At 36.1% G+C, this 16,687-nt stretch overlaps 1 protein-coding gene across 1 annotated transcript in view; it reads right to left on the bottom strand.

The window, feature by feature from the left end:
* Positions 1-8,782: 8,782 nt before the first annotated feature.
* Positions 8,783-16,687, bottom strand: part of LOC114027008 (piggyBac transposable element-derived protein 1-like) — a 33,346-nt gene continuing 25,441 nt past the window's right edge. The window contains 2 exon segments of the mRNA XM_027840810.1: positions 8,783-12,663; positions 12,665-13,951. Of these exon segments, the coding sequence (XP_027696611.1) occupies positions 12,393-12,663; positions 12,665-13,951 (1,558 nt within the window). The 3' untranslated portion in view covers positions 8,783-12,392.

The raw sequence follows: 16,687 nt of genomic DNA, 5'->3' as shown, positions 1-16,687 counted from the left end.
CTTGAGAAAAGGTATTGCTTCATTCTTTGTCTTTACATCCCTAGTGCCTGACAATAGGCACTTAATAAATGCTGTTGATCAGAAAGCCTTCCTGAACCACTTTTAGAAACTTAATAATTATAATTCAAATCTAAAAGAGCATCTGATTGAGAATCATCACTAATTTTCTCTTGTTGTAATCATTTAGTTGTCATCTTTCCCTTTGCCTCACTCAACCTATAAATTATACCTATCTGAATTTTCCAGATGATAGAAATCTGTTTTTCCACTATGTATGTGTCTATATATAACCTTGTCCAGACCTTATAGTCTGTAAAATGAGTGGGCCAGACTTGATATTTTGACATCCCTTCTAACTTTAAACCCAATGATTAGTGATACTTTATACTTCTCTTGCTTTCTTAGAGCATTTCCAGAATAATTAAGCCACTTTTTCATGACACAGAGTTGTCATTTTAACCCAGTGAGATCAAGAGTGTCAAATTCTCTAAACTTTAGTTTTCTTCTCTGTAAAATGTAATAATGTTTACTGTATCTGCTGAAAGTTGTGAGGATCAAGTGAGATAATATATGTAAAATATATGTAAGGTAAGGTATGTAAACTGTCTTATGCCTTTCTTTGTATCCCTAACACTTAGCACAGTGCCTGCAAAATAGCAGGCATTTAGTAAATGTTACTATCATTATTATTATTATTATTATTATTATTATTATTATTATTAAGCTTTGTAAACTTTAAAGTGCTATGTCAAATATGCCACACTGCTTTTATGCCTTGTACATAGCAAGCATGTTATCACATAAGTGATAGTTGAACTGGAAAGGTGTACATGCTATAGTTTCTCAAAGTGGAACTGCTAAAACCACTTTTGATGCAGTAGAGAAGGGGCATTTTTTTCTTGATGTGAGCATTTTTCCTTTCTTTCTCAAAATGAACAATGCTATTTTTGAATAAGCCTCCACTTCAGTGTTAAATGGGCAGTCATATCTAACCTTTATGTTTTGCTCTCTTTTACTTGCTCAAGAATAGCCAGGATATCCAAGACCAATGACAGACTAGGTTAGAAAGTTTACATTTCCTTTTACCTGAAAAACAACAAACTGACATCAAAGCCAGTGATTGACTGACTGTGAACCCAATGTGACTATGTGTTTTCTGTATAGTATAAGTACATTTGGGAAATGTATCCATTGTGTCCATACATCCAATGTATACAGAAACCCTATTACTGCATGAAGACATCTCATGCTGCATCAGCTACGCTCCTTTTAGATTTCTTTGGAAGACACCATTATGCCTTTCTTTCCTAGGAAACTCATCACTGGAAAATCTCATTGTTACATGATTGAATCTGCCTGGTACTCACAGTATCCTATGACTTTCCAATTGTTCCCTTTGATGGGAAGGGCAGCACCAAGGGTTCCAAGGCTTCTATTTAAAGAGGGTGCTCAGCATAGTTTTTCTTCTCCATTTTCCACCAGCTATATTGCTCTTGGAATTATTTGGATATTTCCATCTTGTCTTGGGGGGGGTGCATCTCTAGTCATCCTGATCTATATCTTGCCACTGGACCCAGATGGCTCGGGAGGAGAAAGTGAGGCTGGTGACTTTGCACAGCCCTCCCTCACTTAAATTCAATTCACTTGCAAGTCATGACATCATCTTCCTGATGTCATGGTCCTCTTCAAGAATGAAGGACAAACAAAAACAACCACCATCCTGTTCTCAACACCAGATACCTCTTCTTCCTCCCTCTCACTTTTCAATTTCCTTTTATGCATTGTTTTCCCTCATGAGGGCAGCTACTGTCTTTGTTTTTATTTGTATTTGTATCTCTAGTGCAGTATAGGGCCTGGCACAAAGTAAGCATTTAATGTTTATATGCTGATTGACTAACATCTTTTTCTATGAGCCAATTTTACCAACTGATTCCAAATTGCAATAAAGTATATAATAGTTCTGGCATTGGAAATGCAATATCCAACAAATTAAGAGATGACAAGAAATTGAACACTCTTTCTTCTCCCACCCTGTAGACTTGCAGAAAGAAGAGATTCCTTTTAAATTTCTATTAGGAGTCCAGAAGGAGATACAGTACAGTTTTCAAACTAGTATGTTGAATTTATTACATTATTTTAAAAATATAAGCTATACATAGTAGATGGGTGATTTCACCGAAAATCTCCTTTTCCTTTTCTTCTGTGTATAGCAATGCTTACATTTTATGTTTGTCAGATACAGAATAATTTAAAAAATTAAGTGAATTGTAAACAAAAATAACTGTTGGGAGGCTGGAGAAGTTTGTTGCCCATAGACTTCACACCCCTCCAAAGCTTGGAGTTTTCCTCTGTGTGTGTGTGTGTGTGTGTGTGTGTGTGTGTGTGTGTTTTCTTTTAAATCAGTAAAAACCTTGTCATTCTGTATGTAATAAGCCAAGACAGACAAAGTCAAACTTGTTGTTGAGGTCTGATATTAGAACAAAATGAGACATTCACAGGCCATTCAACTGTTAAGAAAAGGAAGCTTAGTTAGCTGTAGGCAGACCATAAAATTGACACAACCTTTAGCTGAGATAGACATGGCCCCACTCATTTTCATACAGAAATATGCCTGATCAGCAGTACAAGGCATGGAAACTTGCCTAGTTTTGACATCTGCCAGATCTGAAGGGCCCCAACTCCACAGGCTGCTTAAATAAATGTTCTTGGGTGAACAGGAAGGAAAATAAAAAACCAACCTGCACAGAGCAGAGTCTTAAGAAGGGCTAGATCAATCTCCATGTCCAGGGACTTTAATAGATAATTGCTCCTATTAATAAATAAATAAATAAATAAAACTCACGAGTGGAGGAAAAAGGCTTCTTTAATTGTGATAAAGAGGGTCAAGAACGAGGTCACCCATGATATCCTCTAAGAAAACTTAGAGAAATGTTTTTATATTTTTACATATTTTTATATTTTCAGGAGTAAAAAGTTGTAGGGTGTGTGTGTGATATATGAGGGGCAAGGCCTGGTCATAAGGTCCCAGTAGCCCTTGGCAATCCAAACAAGAAAACCTACTTCATTCTGATGGTTTTTATCCTTATCTAATTTTCTAATTATACACTTTTCCCCAAACTGTGACTAGCCTAAGCTAGTTTTCTTCACAGGATAAACAGAGCTAAAGATTCTAGGGTGAGGTCCTATGGTGGGGCCCAGCCCAATGTAATTGAGAGTAAGTGCTTCAAGAGCAGGAAAGCAATGACATTACTTAGAACTCTGATATTACTAGAATTATTTAGGGGGAGGGGCAGGGAATATTACATTTTATATTAACAATATTAAAGTTAATTTTCCTGTCATTATTATCACACCCCACTCTTTGGTGGCAAAATTCTAAAGGTCTTCTAGAGCTGAGGTGTCAAACACATGACCATTGGAATGCATTGTGGCCCACAACACTCCTGAGTGCTGCCAAACCAGATTAAAATGTAATTGGGAAATATTTAACAAAATAACTAAAAAATATAAAAATATATATTATATATATAAAATATTTATAAATATAAAATAAAAAATATAAAGTTAATATGTGGCCCACAGGAATCCTTATGTATGGTTTAGTGGTCCCCATTTCGCTTTGAGTTTGACAATACTACTCTAGAGGACCTTTCGTCACTGAAATAGTTTTAGAGTTGTTACTAGATCCTTGGGGATGTGAGAAGCCCTGAATAGGTAGCACAACAAGAAGAAAAGAAACACCAAAAGAGAAAGATAACAAAAACAAAACAAATCAAGCAAAGTAAGCAAAGTAATGACCAAATATGGAAAGCCAAAAAAGAGAAATCTCAGGAAGATTTCTAGATCCCTCAGTAGTACCCAATCCTGATCCATATGGTGGTGTTGTGGTTTAGGGGTGCTGGGAGCCCTGAAATTCAAGGGCAAGCAACACAGGTCCTGCCTCAAATGAATTTGACCCAAGCCATCTTACGGCCAAAGACAAGGTTTATTAGAACACTGGTTGGGGTGAGTGAGATTCCTAGTGAGTCTGTACTATTGGCCAGGTTTTAAAAATCTGAGCACCTTAATGGAGGCAAGATGGATCTTTTATACAGAAGACTGTGGGATAAGAGAAGAGGCCAAAAGGAATTAAGGGTGGGAAGTGGCCAGGGGTGATCTGGAGGTAAGGCTGGGCTAGGTTAGAGGTAATAAAGTTTTAGAAGTTTGGGCATGGGGCCACAATGAAAGGATCAACTGAGAAGGGCCAGTTACCCCAGGTGAATACCAGAGACCTGGCCCATGTGGGAAAGTCCAGGGCTCTTCTTTTTTTGGGTCCATATCACCTCCCCATCATTCCCCCCTCAAACAAATGGGACCCAAATTATTTTGGGGTAAGGGCGAAGGTCTCAGCTTCTGAAACTGCTTCCTGCTGGCAAGGGCATAGAGCTGTCCCTGCCTCTCTGGGTCCCATTAAAGGGGTCAGACTTTGCAACCTTGCTGGAGCCAGATCCAGTGGGCTTTAGGTCTTTAGACCTTGTACCGATCAGAGGTTGGTATATAGCCTGAGCAGTCATCTGGAAGTTTATTGCTCTGACCCTAGAGGAGACAAACCTTGCAAGGAGGTTAAGCAAACAAGGACCAAACATGCACAAAAGGAGCACAGACAAAAGACAATTTCCCTGGAGGAAATTAAAGATGCCTATGGAAAGGTCAAAACATAGATGCAGGGTAGGAGACATGCAAGGTGAATGAGACACGAAACGAGAATAGGGAGCAGCAGGAGGAGCCAGGGGAGAATGGGGTAGGGATAGGAGCTGGGGAGGTGGTGGGATCGGAGGCAGAGAAGGCAGGGGGCTGAAGCCCTGGAGGCCACAAGAAGGTAATTGGCCCCCATTCCCTTTCTGTGGGGCAGCTCTAGCTACAAGCATCTTACAGAATTTTCTGAGAATGGAGTCCCAAGAGAGCTTCATGGAGGCCATTATGCAGGGTATTCCCATCCATCTCCCTTCTTGGCGACAGTATAAATCTAGCTGTAAGAGAGTATTGTATTATAAAGACCCCAAAATGGGCCATGTTTCTTGGTTCTCCAGGTATTACTGAGGCCAAGCTGTGTTGCAAAAGGACACAAGCCTTTTCTTTTTAAGATCTTTAGGGAAACTAATTTTTCTTTCAATTTTGTAAAAGATAAACCAGAGGTGAATTTTTGGGATTTGAAAAGAATTGACCCATTATGGGCGTGGGGCTGGGAGTCCCTCCGTAAAGGAGGATCCCAGAGTAAACCTTGGGAAACAAAATAAACAAAATAAACAAACAAAAATTACCTGAAGTTTTTCCACATTTAGAGAATATGCTTCCAGAGAGGGCGTCTGTCCTTATCCTCTATGCTGCGGAAGGGGTGCCCAGGTCCATGGCCTTGAACTGAACCACTGGACTGAGAGCCTGAGAGCATCAGGCTGAGTGCAAGACAGCCTCGTAACTGTCTGATCTGAGATGTCGGAGCCTTCCTAGGTGCTTGGAGAGCAACCCCAATTGCAGGGTGAGAAAGGGATGGTGGGGTAGGGGGGACACTTATACCTTCAGTCTTGGCTGAAGAAGAGCTTGAGTTTTGTCTCAGGGAACCATATGTTTAGGTATAGGGGTGCTAGGACCCTGAAATTCAAGGGCAAGCAATGCAGGTCCTGCCTCAAATGAATTTGACCCAAGCCATCTTACAGCCAAAGACAAGGTTTATTAGAACACTGGTTGGAGTGAGCGAGATTCTTAGTGAGTCTGTACTATTGGCCAGATTTTAAGAATCTGAGCTATGGAGACAAGATGGATCTTTTATACAGAAGACTGTGGGATAAGAGAAGGAGCCAAAAGAGATTAAGGGTGGGAAGTGGCTGGATCTGGCGGTAAGGCTGGGTTAGGTTAGAGGTAACATAATTGGAGGTTTGGGTATAGGGCCACAATGAAAAGATTAACTGAGAAGGGCAAGTTGCCCCAGGTGAATGCCAGATACCTGGGCCATGTGGGAAAGGGCAGGGCTTTTCCTTTTTGGGGGTCCAGATCCCAAAGACATGGTCTTTTCCTTTTAGGGGTTCAGATTCTATCACCATCAGTGGGTGAGGCCAAATCTTTATAGTTTACAGTAGGTATACCTATATAAAGAAGCAACAGAAAATATGAGGAATATCGGGATGACACTTCTCACATAGTCACTGATTTTTGAACATAAGCCAGGGTTAGAACATTTGCATTTTGTCCTTATTTGTCCTTTATCATCATTCATTTGTGCTTACTTTTTCATGTTTCTCTTAACTCCTGTTTGAAATTTAAAATTTCTATGTAGATTTGATCTTCTTATCAGAAGTGCTTGGAAGTTTTCTTATTAAATGTTCATTCCTCCCCACTCCCAACCTCCCAGTATTATATTCAGTTTTGCTGGGTAAGCTGTCCTTAATTGTAAGCCTATTTGCTTTGCCTTCTGGAATATAGTATTACAAACTCACAGTTCCTTTATAGAAGTGGCTGCTAAATCATGAGTGATCCTGACAATGGCTCCTCAGTTGCTTGAATTCTTTCTTTCTGGCTGTAGTATTCTTTTTTTTTTTAAACCTGGAAACTAGATTTTGGCTATGTTGTTTCTGGGAATTTTTATTTTGGGTTTTTTTGTTTTTCCAGGAGGTGACCAGTGGGATTCTTTCTATTTCTACTTTGCCCTCTGTTTCCAGGAGATCTGGGGAATTTAAAAAAATTTCTTGAAATATGATGTCTTAGCTCTTTTTTTTTTTTGGTTATATCATTCAGGTAGTCCAATGATTCTTAGATTTCCCCCCCACTCAATCTGTTTCCATATCAGTTGTTTTTGCTGAGATACTGTATATTTTCTTCCATTTTTTTCTAGCCTTCTGACATTATTTTAATATTTCTTGTTGTTTTATGGTATCATTGACTTTTGTTTGCGTCAATAAATTTTCAAAGAGTTTGTTGCTTGGGCAAGGTTTTGTATCTCTAGTGCTAAACTGTTAATTCCCTTTCCAATTCTTTCTTCCATAGCTCTCATATCTTTTCCATTTTTTCCTCTGGTGCTATTATTTAGTTGATTAAATGTTTTTTAATTTTTTAAACTCTTCATCCAGGAATTCTAATTGAATTTGTGCCCAAACTGTGTTTTTCTTTAAGATTTTACTTGAATATATTTTGGCGTCATATTCTTCTTCTGGGTTTGTATCTTGAGTATCCCTGTCATCACTTTTTATAAGACATTATTTTTTGTTTGCTCATTCTTCTAGCTTATTTTGTGACTTCATATGTGATATTAGGGCCAGGTTCTGTGTACTTCTGAAGGGAAGGTCTGGGCTGACATTCTTACTGCTTGCTTGAGGTATTGAGTGTTGGTTATTCTAGGCCGAACCTGAGCACCTAGATGGCCACATGTGGCCTTGAGGCTGCAGGTTCTCCACCCCTGGATAGACCAACATCTCACACTGTATACCAAGAAAATGTCAAAATGGGTACACAAAAGGGTACATCACATAAGGGTGATATCATAAACATATTAGGGGGGTATAGAAAATTTTACCTACCAGATAGATAAATAAAGGAAGAATTTATGACCAAACAAAAGAGAGTATTACATGAAATAAAATGGCTAATTTTGATTACATGAAGTTAAAAAAGGTTTTTCATAAAATCAAGACAGCCAAAATTAGAATAAAAGCAGAAAATTGGGGGGAAATTTTACAGCAAGTTTTTCTGAAAAAGGCCTCATTTCTCAAATATATAGTAAACTGAATCACACTTATTAAAATAAGAGCTATCCCCTAATTGACAAATGGCCAAAGAATATGAGCAGGCAATTTCCAGAAGAAGAAATCAAAACTATCAGTAGTCATATAAAAACGCTCTATTGATCAGACTCTTTTTCATACCACTCTATTTTCACTAAAGGTTAAAGAAATGCAAATTAAAACAACTTTGAGGTACCACTCTACACCTATCAGTTTGGCTAACATGACAGAAAAGGAAAATGACATATGCTGGAGGGGATGTGGAAAAACTAGTACAGTAATTCACTGTTACTGGAGTTTGCTCTGTTCCAATCATTCTGGAGAACAGTTGGGAACTATGACCAAACGGCAATTAAAAAAAAGGGCAACCATACCCCTTTGACCTAGCAATACTACTACTAAGTCTGCATCCCAAAGGGATCAAAGAAAAAGAGAAAGGGCCTATATATACAAAAATATTTATAAGAGTTCTTTTTGTGATGGAAAAAATTGGGAATTGAGATGATGCTCATCAATTGGGGATTAGCTGAACAAGCTGTGGTATATAATTGTGATGAAATATGATTATGCTATTAAAATGATAAGCAGGATGGTTTCAGAAAAACCTGGAAAGACTTACATTAACTGATACAAGGTGAACTGAGCAGAACCAGGAGAATATTGTAAATAGTAACACAATGTAACAATGATCAACTGTAGCTAAGGACTTAGCTACTATGATCAATACAATAATCCAAAACATTCCCAAAGGACTGTTTAAAAATGCTATCCACCACCAGAGAAAGAACTGATGAACTCTTAGTGCAAATTGAAGTTTTTTTTTTACCTTTTTCTTCCCTTTTTTGGTTACATGGTTAATATGGAAATGTGTTTTTACAAGATTTTTATGTATAATTGATATAATGCTTGCCTTCTTGATGGGTGGGCAAGGGACAGAGGGGAGGGAGAGAATTTTCAACTCAAAACTTTAAGAAAGAATGTTAAAATTTATTGTGATAAATGTGCTATTAAAAGAAACTGAGGCATTGAAGTCCAAGCATAATCTCTTTATTGGCAAGGCTAGCAATTACCAATAATAGAGGTTAGTCACCAAAGACATACTTTATAGTCAGAGCAACCTTTTACATAGTTTGGTTACTTAAGTTCATTTACATAAGATTTACTGGTGCTAAATAAATTCAGACTTTGATTGGTACATAATTTATGTTGACTTGGAAAAGGAGGGTAGTGGTCTCCAGAATCCATTGTAACAAGGAAAACATAGAATTGAACATCCCTTGGAAAGTTTCCAGCTAGATACCTCCCCTTCACCAGAGGGACCTAGTGCTAGGAAAAACATCTCCTGATAAGGTTGAATTTCCCTCCATCCATTTTCTTTATTTCCCTCAAGAGGCAGGGTCAATTTCAATTGTGTATGTAGTCTCTTCCAAACTTTTCTACCAAGGTCTATACAAAATAAATCCAAATCTAAGCTGCAGAAATTGGTTAGTTATTACTAAAACTCTTAGCTATTAATCAATAATTAATAAATAATAATCTAAATTTCAAAAATAAAAAAGGGAAGAAAAAGAAAAACTAACTCTGACTTTGAATAATTTTTATTTGGGAGTGATTTTTCTCCTTATAAGTTTGAAGCAACCTCTTATATGTCTTGGTTATTATATCTTTATCAGAGAAATTTACTTCAAAGATTTTCCCCCAGTTACCTATTTCTCTTCTATTTCTATCTGCATTGGTTTTGTTCCAGCAAAACCAAATCAAAACTGTTCATTTTATGTTCTGTGATCTTTCCTATTATCACTTGTTTGGTCATGAATTTTTCTCCTATCTATAGTTGTGGTAGATATGTCCTTCCTTGCTTCCCTAATTTGTTTAGGATGTGACCTTTTCTGTCTAAGTCATGTATCCATTTGGAGCTTATCTTGGTATTTGCTGTAACATGCTGATCTATAGCCAGTTCTGCCAGAGTGCTTTCCTGGATTTTCATTTTTGTTGAATAGTGAATCCTTATCCAAAGTTGCCTCACTGTGACTTTTTCTTGCCTTTCCCAATCAGAATTTGTAGATCATTGTAGAAAAAGGATACTGGCAAGCTAGAATAAAATGCTTCCTCTCACTCCACCATCTTGATTTAGTCCCTGGTTCATTATCAATTTAGCCTTTAAGTACATGCATGTTTCCCTGCTTATTTCTTTTTATCATGTCTATTTTCACTGTTGCCTTGTCTGAAATCGTTGTTACTATTTTTTTTTAAAGTTCACCTGAATCATAGTGGATTTTATTGTAGGTACTGATTTCAACTCTGAATTTTTATCTCAAGAGTGTTTCCTTTAAGCAGCATGTTGTTGGATTCTACCCTATTCTATCCCCTTTAGTTTTACGGGTGAGTTTATTCCATTCATGTTCATTTTTATGATTGTTAGTTGTATATTTCCCTACATCCTTTATTCTTATACTTTTCCTTCTTTTTGTCTCCAAGGTCCCTCTTTACTAAAAAGATAGTTAAAGAAAGAAGTTTGCTTAACACTGGTGATCTATAATTGTGAAGGATTGTTTCCATTCTAACTCCATTCTCTCTTCTCTTTCCTGTTTCACAGCCTTAATTACAGATTTTTAAAACTTTCTCTTCAGGATCCCCTGATGCTGGGATTCTATTTTGCTTAGTATTTCCTCCCTGTACTTCCTTCCTTCTTAAACCTTCCTCCTAATTCCCTGTTGACATTAATAAATTTCTATACAAAGCTCTTTGTATGTGTGGGAATAAATGTGTGTGTTCAACTTCTTTTCTCTGGTTCAGGTGAAAGTAAGGTTCATGGGATGCTCACTTCACCCATTCCCTTCCTCAATTTCTATATAATCTTTATTTCATGCACTTTTATTGTGAGAGACATAAAGTGCCCTCCCCTACCTCCTTCTTTCCTACCCTATCTTTCCTATTTCCTTCTTCTAATATAATGAAAACATAATCCCACAACCTTCTATTTGACTTATTTAACTTTCTCTGAGATCACTGAGGTCATCAGAGTTCTGAGAGGACATTCCCTCTTTCCTCCATTAGAAGCAAATAATTCATCATCATATGATATTTTTAATTGATCAGGTGTATTTTACCATTCAGTATTTCTCTTGACTCTTGAATGTGTATTTCAAAGATTTTGCTCAGTTCTGGCCTTTTCATCAGGTATACTTGGAATCTATCATAGGATTATACGTAATTTTGACAGATAGTTTATTCTTTGTTGTAAGTCATTATATTTTGCCTGAAGGACTGACTCTTTAAGATAAAGGAATAAGGGAATTATAACATGACTGGAAATAATACTGGATTACAGCTATTCTTACCTAAAAAAGATGATAAAAATATACCAACAACTTCTAACTACATATCTACTTTCTAATCTTTATATGAACTATACATACACATCTATGTATATTCATATACATATATATGTATAGTATATCCTCAATGAAAATATGATAAAGCAACAGGCAGGCTTACAGAAATTTTTTTCTAGTGTAGACCATATACTCAGAGTCACACAGTTGTTTGAAAGTCAAAAAGAATACAAGGTTCCATTATAATTATTATTTGTTGATTACAGAAATGCATCTTACTGAGCAATACACAGACTTCAAAGCTATCTTTCCAAAAGATGTTAATGAATGAGCAAAATATAGACTTCAAAGATCTCTCTCTCATGCATATGTTAAAATTATACATGATTCTCTAGCAAATGGACCCACAAAGATATCTTTATTCAGTCATTTTATGATGATCAACATCAACTGAGGCCTAAAATAGATACACTCAACAAAGGTGTTTGCCATTGTTATAGAAGATGTCTTGTGCAGAGGGGTTTTCTAGAAATGGAGAGTTCTAGATTACCCTATTTGTGGATGACATTGTGTTGATTGTATCAAGCCCAAGAAACTAGGGGGTCTCCTCAATCAAGCACAAAACTATTTTTAAAAAGAAATAAAAAAAACCTATGTGACTTCTTAAACCGAAGAAATCACACAGGAAAAACAAAAATTGTGAAAATGCTTGTTATTCATGGCATGTAGTTTGGATAGGCAACCCACTGACTTAGTATACCACTACATATATAGGCAGTGCTTTCAATGATCCCAAGTTACTCTCTAATAGAAAAATCCATCTTTCTTAACATCAATATTCTCCTGTTGAAGCTGATTAGCTATCATAAAATCCCACAATATAAAAAAAATAAAAATCACAGATAATCCACAGGACAATGGAGAGATGCATAGCAGACATTAGTAGGATGCAGCATATTGCCAATGATAATTTGTTTGCAAGGACTGATATAAAATATATTATTTAAGATATGTAATATGATTAGAAAAGTGCTTGGCCCCAATACATACTAAGGGATAATGGATAGTCTGAGTGACACACTGGTTTCTTTGGAGGGTTAAAAGAACCAGAGGAAGGCCACTAGGGCACTGGGTAGGTGCTCTATGGGGGAATCACAGAGGTTAAGACGTGGATGTAATGATGGAGGAAGTACCTAACTTAATGAGTTTGTGCCTCCAATAAATTATTGAAGTACTAATGTTCTCAGTGGGAAGTCATGGTATATTTACTTTTTAGTTCTATATGTAATTGCTGACTTTATCTTGCTTAGTCTGCTAGATTAGCATTGTTCTCCAAATAGAAATGTGCAATGCATCTTCTGAAATCCAAGAGACTTGATGAAGTATCAGGGCAACAGATTCTATATAGGTGCCATGCATTGTTCATGGCCACATCAATAATGTAGCTTACCAAAATTGAATACCATTTTTTGCTTCTAATTCTTATCCTGTACTTGGAAATATTTTCATCCATTTTGGCAACACCATACCTACATACTTCATACAGCTTAACTATTGATGGCTGACTTAGTTGAATTTTTTTTTTTTTCATCAACAGAATAGCTTACTTGGTTCAGTGGTTCTATGCCCACAGCATTGGAGCACAGGTTGATGGAATTTTCATCATTCCAACGACACAAAATTATCTCTTCCTTTTCTTCCACTCTGAAATCAAATGACCCCCTTTTCATTTTTTTTATATTTTCTGCATTCATCAAAGGACATTTTTCAGTCCTATTATCACGAATTGCTCCTGTAGCCTTCACCCCTTTCTTCTTCAGAGCTGATATTAGTTTGATACTTGTGAAAAAGTTGTCAAAACATATATGATAAGGATGCTGTCCTCGCTCCAAGAGAACATTAGCAAAGTTCATTACTAATTTTCCACCTAAACCAAGATCATGATCTTTATCTGCTTTTAGGACTGGTTCACCTTGATAGGGTTCAAACCAAACTAAATAACCCTGGGTAGTTGCCCCACACCATATTTTATAACCAATTCTAATAGGTTTACCATTTAAGAATTGGTCACTATCAAAACATTCACACATTGATTTATCAAAGCAATAATATTCCTCCAGGGGAGCATATAAGAGGAAATTTTTATTCATTTGATCTATAAGAGGCCTCAATTTTGTAAACTTGTCTGATTGATCTAGACAACTGTTATCTGCAAAATGGAGGTATGAAAATATTAATTCAAACCTTTCCCTTCTAATTGCATTGTTAACAAGACTCTGCTCTTTATCTGAAGTTTCCCAATACATTCCTCTCCTGGGATAACAAATATATCCACTCAAAAGAAGAACACCAAAAACACACTTCATTTCCTGAACTGTAACTTCCAAGGTGACATTTTTCTGAGAGGCATAATGATTTGTTTCATCAACAATTAACTTGAATGTTTCATCATCAAAAAATAATTCAAAGAACTCGACTGGACTTAGTTTCTCACTTTTGAGATTCAAAATTCCAGAATCCAATGCTGACCAGCTTGGAAAATTGGGCTGAATATCTCTTTTGATCCATTTCTTTTCTGTAAAAGTAGTTACTTTCTGCTTCTTTCTAGCAGGATGTGACTCAACTTCATCTTCTTCATCAACATCAGAATCACCGGAGAATGTAAGACCTTGTAGCAATTCACTTACTCTTGTTTTGTCTTTTTTCCTATCTTTCCGTGTGATGTCACCTGCAGCATATTCCATTGATGAGATGTGCATTCTAGACCATAAGTCCCCAGGATTACGGTCTTTAAGAGTATTCAAAAATTCAATGTTTTTTTCAGCTTGTACAGGAGGACCAACAAGGATCTGAGGTGAACAATCTCTAGAAAAGAAAAAAAAAAACCATGAACTTTGAAAATCCATATGACATAAAACTCAGAAACTAGCGAAGCATAAATATTCTTTGAAATAAGCTCCCTCCTCTCTGGTGAGACAGTAAAATTCACCTCTCCCTTAAAACAGCACATTTCTGGAAGATTTAGAAAAAGGTGGACTGTAAAAAATACTTTGAAATGAGATGTTTGAAGGAAATTGATGTAAAAAGTTTAAAAAAAAAAGCTTATGTAAAAAAAAAAAAAAGGCTGGGATCACTGGTATTTAGTAACTTCAATCTGTTTCTATCTCCAGCACTTAGCACAGTACTTGGCACATAGTAGGCTTTTTGTTTGTTTTTTGATAGTTAACCATGCCAAGACAGAGATAAGTAAAATTAAGCCCTTTGATTCCCCCATGCAATCAACAATACAAGATGAAATAAGCTGCCATCAAGAATTAGAGGAAATGGAAGAAATAAATGATGATGAGTTACACTAATTTTTGAACTTTCACTATTTTAAAAGGACAGTTAAATGGCACTGTTGGACAGAGCACTGAGCCTGGAATCAAGAAGACCTGGGTTTAAATCCAGCCTCAGACACTAGCTGTGTGACCCTGGGATCCTCATCTGTAAAATGAGCTGAAAAAAGAAAAGGCAAACCACGGTATCTTTGCCAAGAAAACCCTAAATGGGGTCACAATGAGTCAGACATGATTGAAATGACTTGAACAACAAACTTCCTGAACAGTTATTTCCTATGTAGCTAATCTTTTGAGTTTATCAAATAAAAGATTACTGAGTTTAGATATTTTTTATTCTTGATTATCTAGACTGAGGTGGAGAAACTGTGGCCTCGAGGTCACATGTGGCTTTCTAGGTCCTTGGGTGTGGCCTTTTGACTGAGTCCAAGTTTTACAGAATAAATGCTTTTATTAAGAGGATTTGTTCTGTGAAGTTTGGATTTAGTCAAAGGAATTTACATATATATAAATACAAACAAAAGAGAAGTGAAGTATCTAAATAGAATTTTAGAAATATTAGAAATGCTAGACCTCTAAAGATTACTGAAAGGTAACAGAAAAGAGGGTGTGTGGAGAAAAGAGGGAATAGCTCTTCCAGACCTCAAACTCTATTATAAAACACCAATCATCAAAATCATCTGGTTCAATATTAGAGAGAGAGATCAATGGAACAGACTGCGGAAATTCAGAAACAATAGAGCTCAACAAGCCTTTATTTGATAAAAATGGAAAAATCAATTATATAGGGGAAAACTTTTTTCTAGTCATTTTTAAGTTGTGAGCAAATTTTTTTTTCATTTATTTTATTTTATTTTTAATTTATGGAATAAAACATGCATTTCCATGATCCCATTTGGGGTTTTCTTAGCAAAGATACAGGAATGGTTTGCCATTTCTTTCTCCAGCTCATTTTATAGATGAGGAAAGTGAGGCAAACAGGGTTAAGTGACTTGCCCTGGGTCATATAGCTAGCAAGTGTCTGAGGCTGGATTTGAACTTAGGTCTTCCTGAATCCACACCTGGCACGCTACCCACTGCACCACCTACCTATTTGATAAACACTGCTGGGAAAACTTTAAAGCAGTCAGTCAGAAATTAGGTTCAGATCAACATCTTACACCACATTCCACAATGCATTCTAAATGGACAGGCAATCTTAATATAAAAGATCATACTATCAAAAAATTAGAAGATAAATAGATTACACACTATACTCATAGCAGTGGTAAGAGATGTACTCTTAAACAAGAGATGGAAGCAATTACAAAAGATAAAATAGCTAACTTGAATTACTTGAAACTGAAATGCTTCTGCGTAGACAACATTAATGCATCCAGGACAACGGAAGTAGTCCAATGTGGGAAGTGAGGGAGAGGAATGTTTGTATCAGCTTTCCCTGATAGGAGTTTGGTATCCAAGCTCCACAAACAACTAGTATATATTATGTTATTATAATATTTGATATAATGCTTAGTGTTATATATTAATCATATTATGTATTACATTATTATAGCATATTATTTATATTTAAATTTCCCCTATGTAACTGATGTTTTCACTTTTATCAAATGAGTGACTGAATTCTATTGTTGCTGAATTTTCCTCATTTAGTCTGTTCTATTGATTTATCTCTCTATTCTTTCACCAATACCAGATGGTATTTATGACTCCTGCTTTATAACACAGGTTATATGGAAGAGCTAGTCCCTCTTGATTCCTGTTTCTTTTCATTTCTGTTGATATCATTTTTCCAGATGAATTTTGATTTTTTATAATTTTAAGTACTATTTAATTAGTGTTAAATGTGTAAATTAATTTTAGTAATATAGACATTTGTATGATATTAGCATGGTCTAGCCATGAGCACAGAATATTGCTCCAGCTATTTAAGTTCTTTAAGGAGTACTTTGTAATTTAATTTATGTAAGTCTTTTGTGTGCTTTGTGAGCTCCATTCCCCAGATATTAAATGCATTTTGTATTTATTTGGAATGGGATTTCCCTAGGACTACTTATGTTTTTTTAATACATAAAATGCTTGCTATTGATTTTTGAAAATTTTGTAGCCTATAACTTTGCTGAAGTTCAATTATTATCTTCTTAAAAATTATTATATATTTTTTATTTCTCTAAGACTTTCCAAGTAAATCACCATATTGTCAAAAAACAGGGATAGCTTTATCTGCTCTTTGCTACCTTTACTCCTTTAATTTCTTTCTTGT

Source organism: Vombatus ursinus, unplaced genomic scaffold, assembly GCF_900497805.2.
Source record: "Vombatus ursinus unplaced genomic scaffold, bare-nosed wombat genome assembly UNPS02004704.1, whole genome shotgun sequence".
Lineage (NCBI taxonomy): Eukaryota > Metazoa > Chordata > Mammalia > Diprotodontia > Vombatidae > Vombatus > Vombatus ursinus.
Note: the sequence above shows the minus strand (reverse complement) of the source record. Positions and strands in the feature narration are given on the sequence as shown.